Here is an 18895-nt window from a genome sequence, read left to right on the forward strand (position 1 = left end):
GAGTGCAAGCTATTACCCTGAGAAAACACCATCAAAAAAACGAATGAAATCAGGCACGGAACTCATTGCACCACCTTTGAATCTGCTCTTGTTCCATTTCTTTCATTCCCCTTTGCACCCACTCCTACCTTAATCCTGAAGGAGGGAGAGGCGAGCAGAACTTTGTTTTGCATAGAGGGTTGTTAGAACACAGAATGTCCCACCAGAAACTGGGGGGCTTGAAATTCAACTTACTGTCTGGGCACAAAACTGGGCGATTTTCATTGCCATTGAAATCAACAGGCGGAACTTTCAACTTCAACGGGAGGGAGAATCTGGCGGGGTGTATAATGGGCAGATGACCCGATAATGCCAGTTTTACATTCCTGCTTAAGTTGAAAGTTCTGCACACTGATTCCGCCAAGGTGTCACCCTTAGCTCAGTCGGAGCACTCCACGCCTCTGAGGAAGAAGGTTGTGGGTTTAAGTGCCTCTCTCAGGTGGATGTAAAAAATCCCAAGGCACGATCTCAAAGAACAGCAGGGCAGTTCACCCCGGTGTCCTGGCCCAATATTTATCCCTCAACCAACATTCACTAAAAAAAACAGATGATCTGGTCATTATCTCATTGCTGTTTGTGGGATCTTGCTGTGCGCAAATTGGTTGCTGCATTTCCTACATTACAACAGTGACTACACTTTTTTTAAAAGTACTTAATTGGCTGTAAAGAGCTTTGGGACATCCTGAGGTCATCAAAGGCACTTCATAGATGCAAGTTCTTCTTTCTATTGATTTCAAAGAAAAAATCTACCTGATGTTGGATACGAAGACTGGATTGGAACATGATAGCTCATCACACAAAAATTATGGAATAGAACGATTTCTGTCAAATCGGCATTGACCTCTCCTCTCCCCTCCTCCTTTTCCCTCTCAGTTTTCCCAGCCTGAGTAAAATGCCCGTTTGTCTCTCAGTCTGATGATGGGAGCAGCCCGAAACGTCACTTTGTAAATGCGATATTATTTCATCCTGATGTGAACAGCACTTCCAGGGACGAGAGAGAGAGAGAGAGAGATCTCTGACTGGGAACCGGGTCTCAATCCACCCACAGAAACAAGACACCAGCAGTTTGAATCAGGAAGTACTGAAACTGATCATAACTTCCAGACAGCTCCTTACCATTTATGGAACTTTGTGTTTTAGTGTGAGCGGCTACAATCATTAACTCAATTCAGTTTATTGATCTATATCTTACACCGTGTTTCACCAGAGGGTTTACAGACGGCAGTGAATTCAGTCCGGGGCGAAGTGCAATGGAATCTCGATCCCCGCCCATCTCCGCCTCCTCCCTCCCTCTCTCCAATTACTCTCCCCCTCTCTGCCTCCTCCCACTGCCCACCTTCCATGTACCCTGCCCCTCCCCGCCTCTTTCAATTATCTCCCCCTCCGTCCTCTAACACTGTTTGTCCTTTATACTGTTCTAGATTTTGTCTCCCTGTGTAAAAGTCGATGGGACATGGATTAGTTTATAAGAATTTCCTGAGTATTGCAGTGAACTTCATCAGGAAATCGCTGATCTGAAGGTGTTCGGCAGCTCAGTAACATCGAAACTGAAAGGGGTTTGAATGAGGAAGTGCTGAGACTGAACATGGCTTCCAGGCAGCAGGCTGAGAGTTGGACCGAGGAGGCAATTTGCCCCATTTGTCTTGATTTCTTCACCGATCCGGTTATACTGGAGTGTGGACACAACTTCTGCCGCTCCTGTATCACACAGTGTTGGGGAAAGAAGGAGATAAACTCCTGCCCGGAATGTAGAGAGGAGTTTCCGGAAAGAAACCTTAGGGTTAATCGGGCCTTAGCGAGTCTGGCCGAGAAAGCTCGAAAATTAAACCTGAATCGGAAAGAGAAGGAAAGTAAACTTCACTGTGAGGAACATCAGGAAGAACTGAAGCTGTTTTGTGAAACTGACAAGAAATTGATCTGTTCCATTTGTAGAGATTCGCGGGAACACAAATCTCACAACTTCATGCCGATTAAAGAAGCTGTTGAAATGTACAAGGTAAAATGGAACAGATTTGATCACCTGATTATTTTATTGTAAACAATTTTACAACACCAAGTTATAGTCCAGCAATTTTATTTTAAATTCACAAGCTTTCGGAGACTTCCTCCTTCCTCAGGTAAATGTTCAGGAGCTCCTCGAAGCCTACGCATTTATACATATAGAACAATACATGGTGTTTACAGAATGCCCCTGCAACTGCCCGTTGCCAAGGCAATCACCGTGTTCAGACAGAGAGGTGTCACCTGCAGAACCCCCGAATACACATTCAACAAAAAAACAAACAGGGAAAAAAAACAGAGAGAGGCAGAAACATCCGGAAGGCATAGAAAGCCAGCAAATGACCCATTATATTAAAAACAGATAACATTTGTTCGCTGGTGGGGTAACGTGTAGCGTGACATGAACCCAAGATCCCGGTTGAGGCCGTCCTCATGGGTGCGGAACTTGGCTATCAATTTCTGCTCGACGATTTTGCGTTGTCGTGTGTCTCGAAGGCCGCCTTGGAGTACGCTTACCCGAAGGTCGGTGGATGAATGTCCATGACTGCTGAAGTGTTCCCCGACTGGGAGGGAACCCTCCTGTTTGGCGATTGTTGCGCGGTGTCCGTTCATCCGTTGTCGCAGCGTCTGCATGGTCAAAGAGGCCATCCCCTATGGACAGGCCCTGCGAATACACAGGGTCTGCTCAGACGAGGAGGAACGCGATGGACACCTACAGACGCTGAAAGACGCCCTAGTAAGAACGGGATATGACGCTCGACTCATCGATCGACAGTTCCGACGGGCCACAGCAAAAAATCGCATAGACCTCCTCAGGAGACTAACACAGGATGCAACCAACAGAGTACCCTTTGTCGTCCAGTACTTCCCCGGAGCGGAGAAACTATGCCATGTTCTCCGCAGCCTTCAACATGTCATCAATGAGGACAAACACCTCGCTATGGCCATCCCCACACCTCCACTACTCGCCTTTAAACAGCCACCCAACCTCAAACAGACCATCGTTCGCAGCAAATTACCTAGCTTTCAAGAGAACAGCGTCCACGACACCACACAACCCTGCCACGGTAACCTCTGCAAGACATGCCAGATCATCGACACAGATACCACCATCACACGAGAGGACACCACCCACCAGGTGCATGGTTCATACTCCTGTGACTCGGCCAACGTTGTCTACCTCATACGTTGCAGGAAAGGATGCCCCAGAGCATGGTACATTGGCGAGACCATGCAGACGCTGCGACAACGGATGAACGGACACCGCGCAACAATCGCCAAACAGGAGGGTTCCCTCCCAGTCGGGGAACACTTCAGCAGTCATGGACATTCATCCACCGACCTTCGGGTAAGCGTACTCCAAGGCGGCCTTCGAGACACACGACAACGCAAAATCGTCGAGCAGAAATTGATAGCCAAGTTCCGCACCCATGAGGACGGCCTCAACCGGGATCTTGGGTTCATGTCACGCTACACGTTACCCCACCAGCGAACAAATGTTATCTGTTTTTAATATAATGGGTCATTTGCTGGCTTTCTATGCCTTCCGGATGTTTCTGCCTCTCTCTGTTTTTTTTCCTGTTTGTTTTTTTGTTGAATGTGTATTCGGGGGTTCTGCAGGTGACACCTCTCTGTCTGAACACGGTGATTGCCTTGGCAACGGGCAGTTGCAGGGGCATTCTGTAAACACCATGTATTGTTCTATATGTATAAATGCGTAGGCTTCGAGGAGCTCCTGAACATTTACCTGAGGAAGGAGGAAGTCTCCGAAAGCTTGTGAATTTAAAATAAAATTGCTGGACTATAACTTGGTGTTGTAAAATTGTTTACAATTGTCAACCCCAGTCCATCACCGGCATCTCCACATCATGATTATTTTATCACATTTTCATGGTCTAACACTTTATTCTGTGATTTTCTATCCCAATCCCAGGATCAGCTGAAATCTTCCTTAGATTCTCTCACAGGGAAGAAAACAGCGGTTCTCGAAACGAAACAGAAACAAAAACAGAAGATTTCCGAAGTTAGGGTAAGGTCTCCCAGTGCTGATTTTCTTGGATTTCGGTTAGTTTTGTCCCTTTATACATTATTATTTTTCACATTTCATTTTGTAGAAACAGTCGAACTGTCTGCAGACCCGCATCACATCCGAGTTCGCTAAAATGCACCAGATTCTCACTGAGAAAGAGCAGCGTTTAATCAGAGATCTCAGGAAACAAGAGGGGAAGATTCTAGAAACAATGGAGGAAAATCTTCGAGAAATTCAAGAGAATTTAAATTCAATTCAGGAGAAGCTCTCAAAGTTTCAAAAACAGATGGAGCGAAAAGACGGACTGATATTTCTGAAGGTGAGGATTATATTTCAGTTTAGTTCAGTGAAAGTCCACACAGTCACAAAATGATGGGCGAGAATTTTGAAATAAATGTAACATTTCCCAAATAATTCGAAACTGATTTGAACCGATCGATTGTTTTGTGTATTCTGCGCTGGATCTGCTATTGTCACCGAACTAATCGGCCTCCCACAATATCTACAGAATCCCGGGAATACCTACAACCCCCCCGGGAATGAGTTGCCCTGATCTTCACACTTAGCTTGTAATTATTTCTGTGTTCCCCAAGTTTAATATTTTCCTGGAATTCACAGTTCCAGTCACATGATGTGAGTGTGTGGGTGTGTCTGGGATGGTGGGTGTGAGAGTCACTGGGGAAAAAAATTGGATAAGGCCTATTTTCAGGCATGGGCAGGACGAGACTTTCATCCGGCCTCAGTACTCACCTTCAAGCAGCTTTGGAAATCAGCCTTGACAGGAGGATTCAATGCAACTTGCATTTTCCACCAGCAGGGTAAGTCCCAATCTCTTAAAGGAAGGATGTCTCCTAAAATCTCTTAAAGGTAGCTGGTATCTATTTGCTAAAAATAAAAGTCTGCTGTCTGCACGGAGTCTGAACAGTGTTCAGAAATCGCAAATATAAAACACAGAAGCAGGACCTGTCCCTATGTTTACACACTGATGAGTTATGTTAAAACATTGAAGAAAGGTTGCACACTACTAAATCCCACATCCTCCAATCTGCACACCAGACCTCACCAATCTGCCGATCTGAGTTGGTACCAGGCCTGCGAGAGTGCATGCACCAAGGTTCTCTGATGATGCACTAGAGGCCTTGGTCCAAGAGGTGAACAGAAGGAGGGACATCCTGTATCTGTTCGGGGAGGGGAAGGGGTGCAAGAGGCCCTCCAGACATATGCCCAAAAGGCAGTGGGAGGCAGTAGGGGATGAAGTCAATTCCAGGCACACAGCATCATGAACATGGATGCAGTGCAGGAAGAAGTTCAATGCTTTGACACGAGTGGTCAAGGTGATTGAGGTCAACTGTCAAGCAGCGTCTCCTACCAACTGCACCACTAGCTGCACCCACTGCTCCACGCATTACACACCCCATCACCCACATACTGACAAGCTCTTTCCATCAGTACTCAATTTTTCCAATCAGATACTTCCTCTCACCCTTAAACATTACCACTGTTGCAAGCCGCCCTCCCACAACTCACAGGCCACACACACTGCCAGCTATTCAACCATGGCAGGCACATCACCCAGACACACGTCCCGCTTTCTTGCAGAAGGTGGCACATAACAGGAGGCAGCAAGTGGCAGTGGCATTTAGCCCCTCGAGCCTGTTCTGCCATTCAATGGTGGACCTGTGACCTAACTCCATATCCCTCATTACCCTTGGTTCACAGAAATCTATCAATCTCAGATTTAGAATTCACAACTGAGCTCGCATCAACTGCCGTTGGCAGAATAGCGTTCCAAACTTCTCCCACCCTTTGCGTGTAGAAGCGTTTCCTGACTTCACTCCTGCACGTCCTGGCTCTAAATGTTAGGCTATGTCCCCACGTTCTAGTATTGAAGTCTAGGAGACCTCCAAAAACAGTTCCAAATGTATTGGCAGCCAGAAGCAATAATCCAGCCACTAACTGTAAATCCTGCATGGTCCCTTTAAATAGCCATAGGGGGGGTCCTCCAGGTACTCTAAGACACATCCAGATGATCGTGGTTAAGACTCTGCGTTGAGATGAGCGTTAAGTGCCAAAATGGTGTCTATTGCTTTAAATCAGCATTGCGCACTGATTGCAACCATTTTCTCCTTACTTTACATGCTTCTGGTGTTCAGTATTTGTGCATGCTCCAACGCCTATACCAGGATGGTGTCCGGCGCACGTCACGCTGGAAATGGGCGTGCGCAGCCAAGATGCCATCTTGGTTGTTCGTGGGGCCACGTTGCGCCATAACAACGGGCACTACACGGCCCAATTTAGCGCCCACTGTGTCTGAATGGGACTGATGTTGATTTCCAGTACCTGTTCCACAAATCAGATTTTCAACTGTATCCCTGTTTCTATCAGATGGATTTAATAATTTTGGTGTAAGTTCTGCTTTCTATTTTTCAAATATATCCTACACAGAATTTTACAGTACATAAACAGGCCATTCAGCCCAACTGGTCTATGCCGGTGTTTATGATCCACATGAGTCTCCTCCACCCTACTTCATCTCACCCTATCAGCATAACATTCCATTCCTTTCTCCCTCATGTACTTATCAAGCTTCCCCTTAAATGCATAAGTGCTATTTGCCTCAACTAGTATCAGTAATGATGGCCATGAAACTACCGGATTGTCGTAAAAACCCATCTGGTTCACTAATGTCCTTTAGGGAAGGAAACCTGCCGTCCTTACCCGGTCTGGCCTATATGTGACTCCAGACCCACAGCAATGTGGTTGATTCTTAATTGCCCTCTGAAATGGCCTAGCAAGCCACTCAGTTGTAAAATCTCACTACGAAAAGTCATAATAAGAATAAAACCGGACGGACCACCCGGCATCGGACCACTAGGCACCGGACACGACAACGGCAAAACACCAAGCCCAGTTGACCCTGCAAGGTCCTCCTGACTAACATCTGGGGACTTGTGCCAAAATTGGGAGAGCTGTCCCACAGACTAGTCAAGCAACAGCCTGACATAGCCATACTCACAGAATCATACCTTTCAGCCAACGTCCCAGACTCTTCCATCACCATCCCTGGGTATGTCCTGTCCCACCGGCAGGACAGACCCACCAGAGGTGGCGGTACAGTGATATACAGTCAAGAGGGAGTAGCCCTGGGAGTCCTCAACATTGACTCTGGACCCCATGAAATCTCATGGCATCAGGTCAAACATGGGCAAGGAAACCTCCTGCTGATTACCACCTACCGTCCTCCCTCAGCTGATGAATCAGTCCTCCTCCATGTTGAGCACCACTTGGAGGAAGCACTGAGGGTAGCAAGGGCACAAAATGTACTCTGGGTGGGGGACTTCAATGTCCATCACCAAGAGTGGCTCGGTAGCACCACTACTGACCGAGCTGGCCGAGTCCTGAAGGACATAGCTGCTAGACTGGGCCTGCGGCAGGTGGTGAGGTGGTGAGCGAACCAACACGAGGGAAAAACTTACTTGACCTCGTCCTCACCAATCTACCTGTCGCAAATGCATCTGTCCATAACAGTGACCACCGCACAGTCCTCGTGGAGATGAAGTCCCGTCTTCGCACTGAGGACACCATCCAACGTGTTGTGTGGCACTACCACCGTGCTAAATGGGATAGATTCAGAACAGATCTAGCAGCTCAAAATTGGGCATCCATGAGGCGCCTTGGGCCATCAGCAGCAGCAGAATTGTATTCCACCACAATCTGTAACCTCATGGCCCGGCATATTCCTCACTCTACCATTACCAACAAGCCAGGGGATCAACCCTGGTTCAATGAGGAGTGTAGAAGAGCATGCCAGGAGCAGCACCAGGCGTACCTAAAAATGAGGTGCCAACCTGGTGCAGCTACAACTCAGGACTACATGCATGCTAAACAGCGGAAGCAACATGCTATAGACAGAGCTAAGCGATTCCACAACCAACGGATCAGATCAAAGCTCTGCAGTCCTGCCACATCCAGTCATGAATGGTGGCGGACAATTAAACAACTAACGGGAGGAGGAGGCTCTGCAAACATCCTCATCTTCAATGATGGCGGAGTCCAGCACATGAGTGCAAAAGACAAGGCTGAAGCGTTTGCAACCATCTTCAGCCAGAAGTGCCGAGTGGATGATCCATCTCGGCCTCCTCCCGATATCCCCACCATCACAGAAGCCAGTCTTCGGCCAATTCGATTCACTCCACGTGATATCAAGAAACGGCTGAGTGCACTGGATACAGCAACGGCTATGGGCCCCGACAACATCCCAGCTCTAGTGCTGAAGACTTGTGCTCCAGAACTAGCTGCGCCTCTAGCCAAGCTGTTCCAGTACAGCTACAACACTGGCATCTACCCGACAATGTGGAAAATTGCCCAGGTATGTCCTGTCCACAAAAAGCAGGACAAATCCAATCCGGCCAATTACCGCCCCATCAGTCTACTCTCAATCATCAGCAAAGTGATGGAAGGTGTCATCGACAGTGCTATCAAGTGGCACTTACTCACCAATAACCTGCTCACCGATGCTCAGTTTGGGTTCCGCCAGGACCACTCGGCTCCAGACCTCATTACAGCGTTGGTCCAAACATGGACAAAAGAGCTGAATTCCAGAGGTGAGGTGAGAGTGACTGCCCTTGACATCAAGGCAGCATTTGACCGAGTGTGGCACCAAGGAGCCCTAGTCAAATTGAAGTCAATGGGAATCAGGGGGAAAACTCTCCAGTGGCTGGAGTCATACCTAGGACAAAGGAAGATGGTAGTGGTTGTTGGAGGCCAATCATCTCAGCCCCAGGACATTGCTGCAGGAGTTCCTCAGGGCAGTGTCCTAGGCCCAACCATCTTCAGCTGCTTCATCAATGACCTTCCCTCCATCATAAGGTCAGAAATGGGGATGTTCGCTGATGACTGCACAGTGTTCAGTTCCATTCGCAACCCCTCAAATAATGAAGCAGTCCGAGCCCGCATGCAGCAAGACCTGGACAACATCCAGGCTTGGGCTCATAAGTGGCAAGTAACATTCGCACCAGATAAGTGCCAGGCAATGACCATCTCCAACAAGAGAGAGTCTAACCACCTCCTCCTGACATTCAACGGCATTACCATCACCGAATCCCCCACCATCAACATCCTGGGGGTCACCATTGACCAGAAACTTAACTGGACCAGCCATATAAATACTGTGGCTACGAGAGCAGGTCAGAGGCTGGGTATTCTGCGGCGAGTAACTCACCTCCTGACTCCCCAAAGCCTTTCCACCATCTACAAGGCACAAGTCAGGAGTGTGATGGAATACTCTCCACTTGCTTGGATGAGTGCAGCTCCAACAACACTCAAGAAGCTCGACACCATCCAAGATAAAGCAGCCCGCTTGATTGGCACCCCATCCACCACACTAAACATTCACTCCCTTCACCACCGGTGCACTGTGGCTGCAGTGTGTACCATCCACAGGATGCACTGCAGCAACTCGCCAAGGCTTCTTCGACAGCACCTCCCAAACCCGCGACCTCTACCACCTAGAAGGACAAGAGCAGCAGGCACATGGGAACAACACCACCTGCACGTTCCCCTCCAAGTCACACACCATCCCGACTTGGAAATATATCGCCGTTCCTTCATTGTCGCTGGGTCAAAATCCTGGAACTCCCTTCCTAACAGCACTGTGGGAGAACCGTCACCACACGGACTGCAGCGGTTCAAGAAGGCGGCTCACCACCACCTTCTCGAGGGCAATTAGGGATGGGCAATAAATGCCGGCCTCGCCAGCGACGCCCACATCCCGTAAACGAATAAAAAAAAAACCACTCCTTGTGTTAGTGAGTTCCACATTCTCACCATTCTCTGGTAAAGAAGTTTCTCCTGAATTCCTCAGTGGATTTATTAGTGACTATCTTATTCTTATGGCGCCTGGCTTTGGACTTCCCCACAAGTGGAAACATGTTTTTTACATCTACCCTATCAAACACCTTCATAATTTTAAAGACCTCTATCAGGTCACCTCTCAATCTTCTCGTTTCTCGAGAAAAGAGCCCCAGCCTGTTCAGTCTTTCCTGATTGATGTACCCTCTCAGTTCTGGTGGAATTCTTGTGACATTCTCCAGTGCTTCTATATCCTTTTTTATAATACCCTCTTTCTTTTCCAGTGTCGGCAGCAGTGAGAATTTAGAATTCTCAGCAACTTCTAACAAATTGGGTGTAATTTCTGTTGTCAGGATATAGTCAGTCTCGGTCAGCTCAGATTTGTGTTTTATTTATTTCAGGAGGTAACTTGTCGGAAGAGGAGGTAGGACACGCTCTTTACTGAAACTGCACAGTTTGGCAAAATAACTCAGAAATATGTTTATGGTCAATTTATAACCAACTGTTTGAAATTTACAGGATTAGCAAGGACTATCAAGTACTTTCATCAGCAGATGCCGCCCTGTCTATCGAAAAATTCACCGGCCCTTTACAGTACACAGTGTGGAGAGAAATGCTAGATGCCATTAATCCTGGTAAAATTCATACAGGTTCCTTTGTCCTGATTTATAACTCATTTTTATGTTTAAATCAGTGGTGGGGAAAGTTTTAGAAACAATAATCAGGGACAAAATTAATTGGCACTTGGAAAAGTACGGGCTAATAAATGAAGGTCAGCACCGATTTGTTAAAGGAAAACTGTGTTTGATTAACTTGATTGAGTTCTTTGATGAAGTAACGGAGAGTGTTGATGAGGGTAGTGCGGTTGATGTTGTCTCCATGGACTTTCAAAAGACATTCGATAAAGTACCACATAATAGACTTGTTAGCAAAATTGAAGTCCTTGGGATAAAAGGGACAGTGGCAGTGTGGATACAAAATTGGCTAAGGGACAGAAAGCAGAGAGTAGTGGTGAACGGTTGTTTTTCAGACTGGAGGGAAGTATACCGTGGTGTTCCCCAGGGGTCGGTATTAGGACCACTGCTCTTCTTGATATATATTAAAGACCTGGACTTGGGTATACAGGGTATAATTTCACAGTTTGCAGAGGACATGAAACTCAGGAATGTAGCAAACAATGTGAAGGATAGCAACAGATTTCAGGAGGACATGACATACTGGTGAAATGGGCAAATGGAATTTAATGTTGAGAAGTGTGAAGTTTACATTTTGGTAGCAAGAATGAGAAGAGGCAATATAAACTAAATAGTACAATTTTAAAGGGAGTGCAGGAACAGGGAAACCGGGGCGGGGGCAGGGGAGTGGTGGGTGTACGTACACAAATCTTTGAAGGTGGCAGGACAAGTTGGGAAGACTGTTACAAAAACATATGGGACCCAGAGCTTTATTAATAGAGACATACAGTACAAAAGCAAGGAAGTTAAACTTTTATAAAACACTGGTTAGGCCTCAGCTGGAGTATTGAGATCAATTCTGGCCACCACACTTTAGGAAGGATGTCAAGGCCTTAGAGATGGTGCAGAGGAGATTTACTAGAATGGTACCAGGGATGAGGGACTTCAATCACGTGGACAATCTAGGGAAGCTGGGGTTGTTCTCCTTAGTAATAAAAACAGAAAATGCAGGAAATACCCAGCAAGTCAGGCAGCATCAAACTGTCGCAAGGTCTTCAACCTGAAACGTTAACTCTGTTTCTTTCTCCACAGAAGCTGCCTCACTTGCTGAGTATTTCCAGAATTTTCTGTTTTTATTTCAGATTTCTTGCATCCGCAGTGTTTTGCTTCTGATTTAGTGTTGTTCTCCTTAGAGCAGACAAAGTTAAGAGGAGATTTGATAGAGGTGTTCAAAATCATGAACTGTTTTGACAGAGTAAATAAGGAGAAACTGTTTCCAGTGGCAGGAGGGTCGGTAACCAGAGGACACAGATTTAAGGTGATTGGCAAAAGAACCAGAGGCGACACGAGGAAACATTTTTTTATGCAGAGAGTTGTTATGATCTGGAATTTTTTTTTTATTCGTTCATGGGATGTGGGTGTCGCTGGCGAGGCTGGCATTTATTGCCCATCCCTAACTGCCCTTGAGAAGGTGGTGGTGAGCCGCCTTCTTGAACCGCTGCAGTCCGCGTAGTGAAGGTTCTCCCACAGTGCTGTTTGGAAGGGAGTTCCAGGATTTTGACGCAGTGACGATGAAGGAACGGTAATATATTTCCAAGTCGGGATGGTGTGTGATTTGGAGGGGAACGTGCAGGTGGTGCTGTTCCCATGTACCTGCTGCTCTTCTAGGTGGTAGAGGTAGCGGGTTTGGGAGGTGCTGTCGAAGAAGCCTTGGCGAGTTGCTGCAGTGCATCCTGTGGATGGTACACACTGCAGTCACAGTGCGCCGGTGGTGAAGGGAGTGAATGTTTAGGGTGGTGGATGGGGTGCCAATCAAGCGGGCTGCTTTGTCCTGGATGGTGTCGAGCTTCTTGAGTGTTGTTGGAGCTGCACTCATCCCGGCAAGTGGAGAGTATTCCATCACACTCCTGACTTGTGCCTTGTAGATGGTGGAAACGCTTTGGGGAGTCAGGAGGTGAGTCACTCGCTCTTGTAGCCTGAAAGGGTGGTGGAAGCAGATTCAATAGTAATTTTCAAAACAGAATTGGATGTATACTTGAAGGGTAAAAATTTACAGGGCTTTGGGAAAGAGCAGGGGAGTGGTTCTAATTTGATAGCTCTTTGAAAGAGCCGGCACAGACACACTCGGTCAAATGGCCTCCTTCTGTGCCAAAACATACCTTGATACGATGATAATAAATCAAATTATAACAAAGAGAATATCTTTAGGACCTAAGTAGTTGCAAAGGATCGCGATTAAAAATGGTACTGAATGGAATTAAAGTGTTATTCATGTAACAAAATCCACCTTTAAAACAGCATCGCACTCAACTAGTCAGCTGAAAATTTCAGCTCTCCTAATATGACCAATACAGGGACCCTCAGATGAACCACTGCCTCCAGAAACCTGCAATACTTTGCAAACTTCAGCAAGAGGCAATTCCCAACAACCCTTTCCTCCTCCACAATACGACATCCTCCTGATGTATCTCCACCTTGTGTGCCAGGCTCATGTCCATGACCAAGATTGGGACACGAAGCTAGAGGAGACCTGGGAACGAGGCTTTGCCTGGCCGTTGAGGGAGGAGGAGTGACGATGGGTATGGAGTCAACTGGTGCTCACTGCGGACATGGGGAGCAAGCACTGGATTGCAACCCACTTCCTGAAAGTGCCACCAAGGCTTATTCTCTCAATTGTCTTGAGAAAACATTCCACTTGCCCGAGACAAATATCTTTTATAGGAACATAGGAACTGGAGTAGGCCATTCAGCCCCTCGTGCCTGCTCCGCCATTTGATAAGATCATGGCTGATCTGTGATCTAACTCCATATACCTGCCTTTGGCCCATATCCCTTAATACCCTTAATATGCATCAAGGGAGAGTATCAAGGGAGAGGTATGACAGTGGGGCATCACATTGAATAGCCTCTGGTGTTATACCTCCACATGCAGCTCCCTATGAAGCCTGTTTGTTTGCATGGACCAGGCCGGAGGTGTGTGGAGGTTAAGACCTTGGTTAATATTTTCTCGTCAATATTGAGGAGGGATTTAGTTTTCTACCATGAGCACTTAACGTGGTGACCTTTCTGTTCATATGTATTAACAGGATTGTGACTAAGTTAAGTGTGTTTCACTCGGAGGGGAGTAAACTCTGTGATTGGGGCTTTGTAAAACTCGGTAGGGGTGTTATTAGCTGGTGTGGGACCAGGTCATTACTTTGCCCCCAAATTACTCCGACTGCTTGTCCTCATGCCCTGTATCCGCTTGGAGCTTGACCCGTTGGGAGTGAAGATCACAGTTCAGGTCTCCACTCATGGTTACTGTGTTGTCCATACGTGGGGCGAGTGTGAGGAATGCTGATGTGGGGAACGCGGGGTTGTTCCAGTTTTGCTTGCGTTCCTGGGCAGATCGAGTTGTGGGCCGCAGCTTCTTTGTCCCTCTTACTTTTTCTACTTTTCCCCCTTGAATTATTTATTATTGGCCCTTTTCCTCCCTCCCTCTGCGGGTTCTGTTCTTGTTCCCATTCCCTCTGATGAGTTTAGTTTCTTTCCGTTCTCCCTTTCTGCAGCAGTTGCCCTCTTTTGTTCTTTTACTCTTTTCCTTCCCTTCTTTCTTTCCCCTTGGTATCTGTATCTTCCCCCTCTCCCCTCAGCGATCCCGTTGATTGGTGATGTGGGGGTATCAGGGGTGACGCCTTCAGGCCGAGATTGTGCCTCCAAACCACGTCGGAGCCTCTTGGCGCCGGTTCCTTGTGAATCTCTAAAGGCCCCTGGGTCTCTCTGCAGGGGCTGAGAGCCGCAGGGGACTGGGGGACCACGGGGTTCCTTGCAGCGGGTCAGGATCGAAGTGTCCACCTGAGGTCAGAGCGGTCCCAGGAGCGTAAACCCCCGGGTGGGAGCAGATTCCAATAACAGAACCTGGAGCCCTTTAAACACACCGGAGGTCCCAGGAATCCCCCGAGTGGGCACTTTAAACAGGAAAGTGTTTGAATAAATCACAGCAAGAAACTGAATCACTGACTGTTATTTTCACTCTCCCCCAGCTCCAGCCTCTCTGACTCTGGATCCGAAGACAAACCATCCCGGGCTCATCGTGTCTGAGGACCGGACCAGTGTGAGACTCGGAGACAAACAGCAGCGGCTCCCTGACACCCCGGAGAGGTTTGATCTCTGGCCCTGTGTCCTGGGATCGGAGGGATTCACATCAGGGAGACATTACTGGGAGGTGGAGGTGGGGGACAAGACTTGGTGGCGTGTGGGAGTGGCCCGAGAGTCTGCCGAGAGGAAAGGGGGAGTCGGCCTGAGTCCTGAGACCGGATACTGGGCTGTGGGGCTGTTACCTGGAAGACGCTATTTTGCCGCCACCTCCCCCTCACGGACCCCCCTCACCCCGAGTGTGGATCCCCGGAAGATCGGGGTGTACCTGGACTATGAGGGCGGACAGGTGTCATTTTACAATGCGGACAACATGTCCCATCTCCACACTTTCACCCACACTTTCACCGAGAGACTCTTTCCGATCTTCAGTCCGGGATGGAATAATGACGGTAAAAACTCAGCACCGCTGACAATCTTCGGGGTTAAAGGTCACTGACCGGTCCATCCCATAATCCCACACCGCCTCCTGCCTCCTGCCAGCTGCAAACTGCTGGGCGTCGGCCCCAGTGGTGCGGATGGTGCAAATGTCACCTGAGGTCAGGACGGGTACAACCGAGTGACAATGTCTTGTTGGTGATATTTGTTTGTTTAATCGGTGCAGTGGAACAAACTCATGGCAACTGGTCCAGAGATTCCAGTAAAATTAAATTAAAAAACCTCAAGAACATCGAGAATCATCGGGGCGCAGAGACAGAGAATTAAAACATGGGCAGTGCTCCCTCAGTACTGCCCTGAAGTGTCAGCCTGGATTATGTGCTCAAGTCTGTGGAGTGGAAGAGAGGCAAGAGTGTTCCCACTGAGTGAAGGCTGTCAGTGAGTCAAGGCACACTCTGTGAATGGTGCTGAAATAGCTGAGGAGAAAGCTGGAAGAGACCCAGGAGAGTAAACGCAATGTAATTATGGCCAAACAATGCAGAGCATCAATCAACAAGCTAATAGGATGTTGAACTACCCGATGTCTAGAGGGGGCAACCAGAGCGGCTGTAGCAAAGGCTGGTTTTGTGGAGTCTGGAGGAGCGTTCCTGCTCCTCCCAGTCCCACAGTAATGAAGGGGAACTTTCCTTTGGGATCCTCTTTGGCCGGGGTGGCAGCTGATAGTGCTCGGAGTGTGCACAGTACACGCTCTGCTCAGTTCAGTCAAAAATGGCAATCGGGGTTGTGTGCACATCTGGAGAAGCTGGTGGTGTTCTCCTTAGAGTAGAGAAGCTTTCGGAGGAATTTCGTAGAGGTGTTCAAAATCATGAAAGGTTTTGATAGAGTAAATAAGGAGAAACTGTTTCCAGTGGCAGAAGGGTCAGAAACCAGAGGACACATTTAAAATAAATGGCAAAAGAACCAGTTTCAAGATGGGGAGAATTTTTTTTTACGCAGCAAGTTGTTATGATCTGGAATTCACTGCCTGGCAGGGTGGTGGAAGCAGATTCGATAGTAACTTTCAAAAGGGAATTGGATAAGTACTTGAAGGGGAAAATTTTGCAGGGCAATGGGGAAAGAGCAGGAGAGTGGGACTAATTGGATGGCTCTTTCAAAGAGCCATCACAGGCATGATGGACCAAATGGCCTCCTGCGCTGTATGATTCTATCTATATGACCCTGATTTGCATTTTAAATGGGCCTACCACCTGACTCAGGGCTGCACCGGCCACCCAACGGTCGGTCTGGGGAAATATTGCCTTGGCCACAGCAACGAGGCGGCACGTCACTGCCCACCATTTTTGGGGGCACTAACGCCTTGTTTCCACCAGCGGGAGGCCTGAAAATTCATTCCAAAGTGTCATCAAAACGTGACGTGACGTTCCAGATAGTGTAATGGAGACAAAAACCCTGGAATAATTTAAGAAACAATTCAATGCTACAATGGGAGGATGTTAAGATCTCTCTGGATGGATGGATCATGAGGGGCAGAATGGCCTTCCTCGTCTGTAATTATCTTGGAATCTTGTTTTAGTTCCCGTGTGTGTTTCCAAATGTCAGTGGGACTAATTTCATGTCATTGTCCATAACTACACAGAAATGTAAATTTCCAGATGTATTTTGTTTCTGTCATTGTCCCAGCGAGAATATCGCAGAGTTGATACTTTTGCAATCACCTTGATATGATCTTGCTACCACTAGCCTGACAATCTATTGAGCACAGAACACTCTCAGTGTCAGCGAAGGTCTGTGTTTATTAGATTAGAAAGCAGTTTATCAGTGGAGGAGGTAATGCCTGCTCTTTCCATAAGTTTTATGTCGCTCAATAATTTACTGAAACATTTATTTTCCCATTTTATTATGCCAACTACGTCATATTAATAAAGTTGATGACCATGACTATATGTTGTCATTAGTCTACCCCTTGTAAGAGCATGGGAAATAAAACTTTAAATCCCAAATATTCAAAAATATGTCTACATTTCTCCAAGAGGGCCATCAGTTTAGCTTTATGAAGCTGCCTGAACACCACCAATGAAGTAACGTCTGGTGCACTGCAAAGTCCTTTGTGTTGCAATTGTTTAACGTCCTGCATATTGTAATGTTCAGTGCACTGCAGGGGCGTTAGCAGGGAGGGGGCGTGTTCAGGCTGTTCAAACACATCTGAAATTTCTATTTTTTTTAAGTATATCGGACCGCTCCTTCTTTGGAAAGAACGTGCCTTCGATCACTTGATAGAACAAAGAAACAAGCATCCATTGCGAGTCAGTTCTGCAATTTGACCAGAGGAAACCCATTAGTTGGGCTTGTGCTTCTAAATGTTCACTGTGATATTGCAGTGAATAGTAGTGAAGTTATTGATAGACTCGTAACCAGCACTTGGACTTCCTGCTTTGGAGTTTTTGTCTGACGAGACTTTTTTCTTTTCATTTGCTTAATTTGAATTGTTAAATTAATGGAAGTAATAAAGGTGGTGAGACTGCTCTAAAACCACATGGACCCTCATTAGATGCAAATTCATTAAGAACAAAATAAAAATCAATGAAGGAATTCTGGGGGTGAAATTGGTCTTGGGCGGTAGTGTAAAATCGACTTCAACGGAAAAGGAAATCGGGCGGGTGTAAAACGGGCGGCTGATTCACGATCACCTGTTTTACGCTCCTGTCCAAGACCAATATCGCCCCCGTTCAGTCTGGTTTCCCGGGAGCGATATCAACTTGAGGTGAAATTTGCGGAGGTCCCTCACACGCTGCGCCCGGCTGATCACAACATTGCAGGCGGACTGCCCACGATTTCCCTCCCACTCATATCACTTGATGAAAAACCGCGGGCAATGAAAGTGCAATTTTCTGATAAGCTGCCCGGACCATGTGAGGCTCTGCCAGTTACACAGGGCCTCATAAAATTCCACCCTGGCTCTTTACACCGCTGGTGACATCCTGAATTTCCAGTAAAGTATGTACCTGACCAAACATAAATATACTTGGGACATCTACACAGAGGGAAATAAAAATAAAACAGAGTAAGAAGTGATCTGGGATAAATTCTGAGGACAGTTCCACCTGTGAAAAGCAGCCTCTTGGTAATTTAATTTTCTCACTTTATTTGCTTCACTAAAAAGTTTCTCATGTTCTTTTTGGATAAAATTGTTTTTGTTGGTGAACTGGAGACCAGTAAACATGAAATTAATAACCATTTCCAAGACTGGAGTAATAAAAATAACAAAAACAAACAGCTGGAAATACACAGGTCGGTCATCACATGTGGAGAGAGAAGACAGGTTGACATTTTGGGTATACACCCTGCATCGGAACTGTGAACTGAAAGATCAGCGAGGGCCTCTGTGGGGCTGGGGGAAAGGAGGAGGGGAGAGAAAAAACAAATAGATGGTCAATTGTAGGGAGGAAGTTACTGGGTAGAATGAGGTGTGCAGTGCAGGGACCTGGTGACCTTCCTGCCTGTAATGTTGCTCCACAGGTGACGGTGATCCTCCATCGCCGTGTTTGAGATGGACTCCAGCTGTCCGGGTCTTCACTTCCGTTTCATCCATCGCCTCATCTGGCACTTTAACAAAACAACTTTTTCTTTCCTTTGAAGTGTCAAGGACCGCGAGTTTCAATGACTCTTAGATCCCAACCTCCATCTCGATCCTTCTTCCCCATCACTTTTTACTGGCCCCATCCCTCCTTCCAATCTCACCATTTGTCGTGTTTTCACTATCCCCTCTGACCTTCCCCTCTCTGACCCCAAA

At 47.1% G+C, this 18895-nt stretch overlaps 1 protein-coding gene across 1 annotated transcript; it reads left to right on the forward strand.

The window, feature by feature from the left end:
• Positions 1-1203: 1203 nt before the first annotated feature.
• LOC137305099 (zinc-binding protein A33-like) lies at positions 1204-17105 on the forward strand. The gene is made up of 6 exons (XM_067973882.1): positions 1204-2035; positions 3974-4069; positions 4155-4388; positions 10321-10343; positions 10439-10554; positions 14616-17105. The coding sequence occupies exons 1-6, from the start codon at positions 1625-1627 to the stop codon at positions 15164-15166; spliced, it is 1431 nt and encodes a 476-aa protein (XP_067829983.1). The 5' UTR covers positions 1204-1624; the 3' UTR covers positions 15167-17105.
• Positions 17106-18895: the final 1790 nt, after the last annotated feature.

This window comes from Heptranchias perlo, chromosome 39, assembly GCF_035084215.1.
Source record: "Heptranchias perlo isolate sHepPer1 chromosome 39, sHepPer1.hap1, whole genome shotgun sequence".
In the NCBI taxonomy this organism is placed as follows: Eukaryota; Metazoa; Chordata; class Chondrichthyes; order Hexanchiformes; family Hexanchidae; genus Heptranchias; species Heptranchias perlo.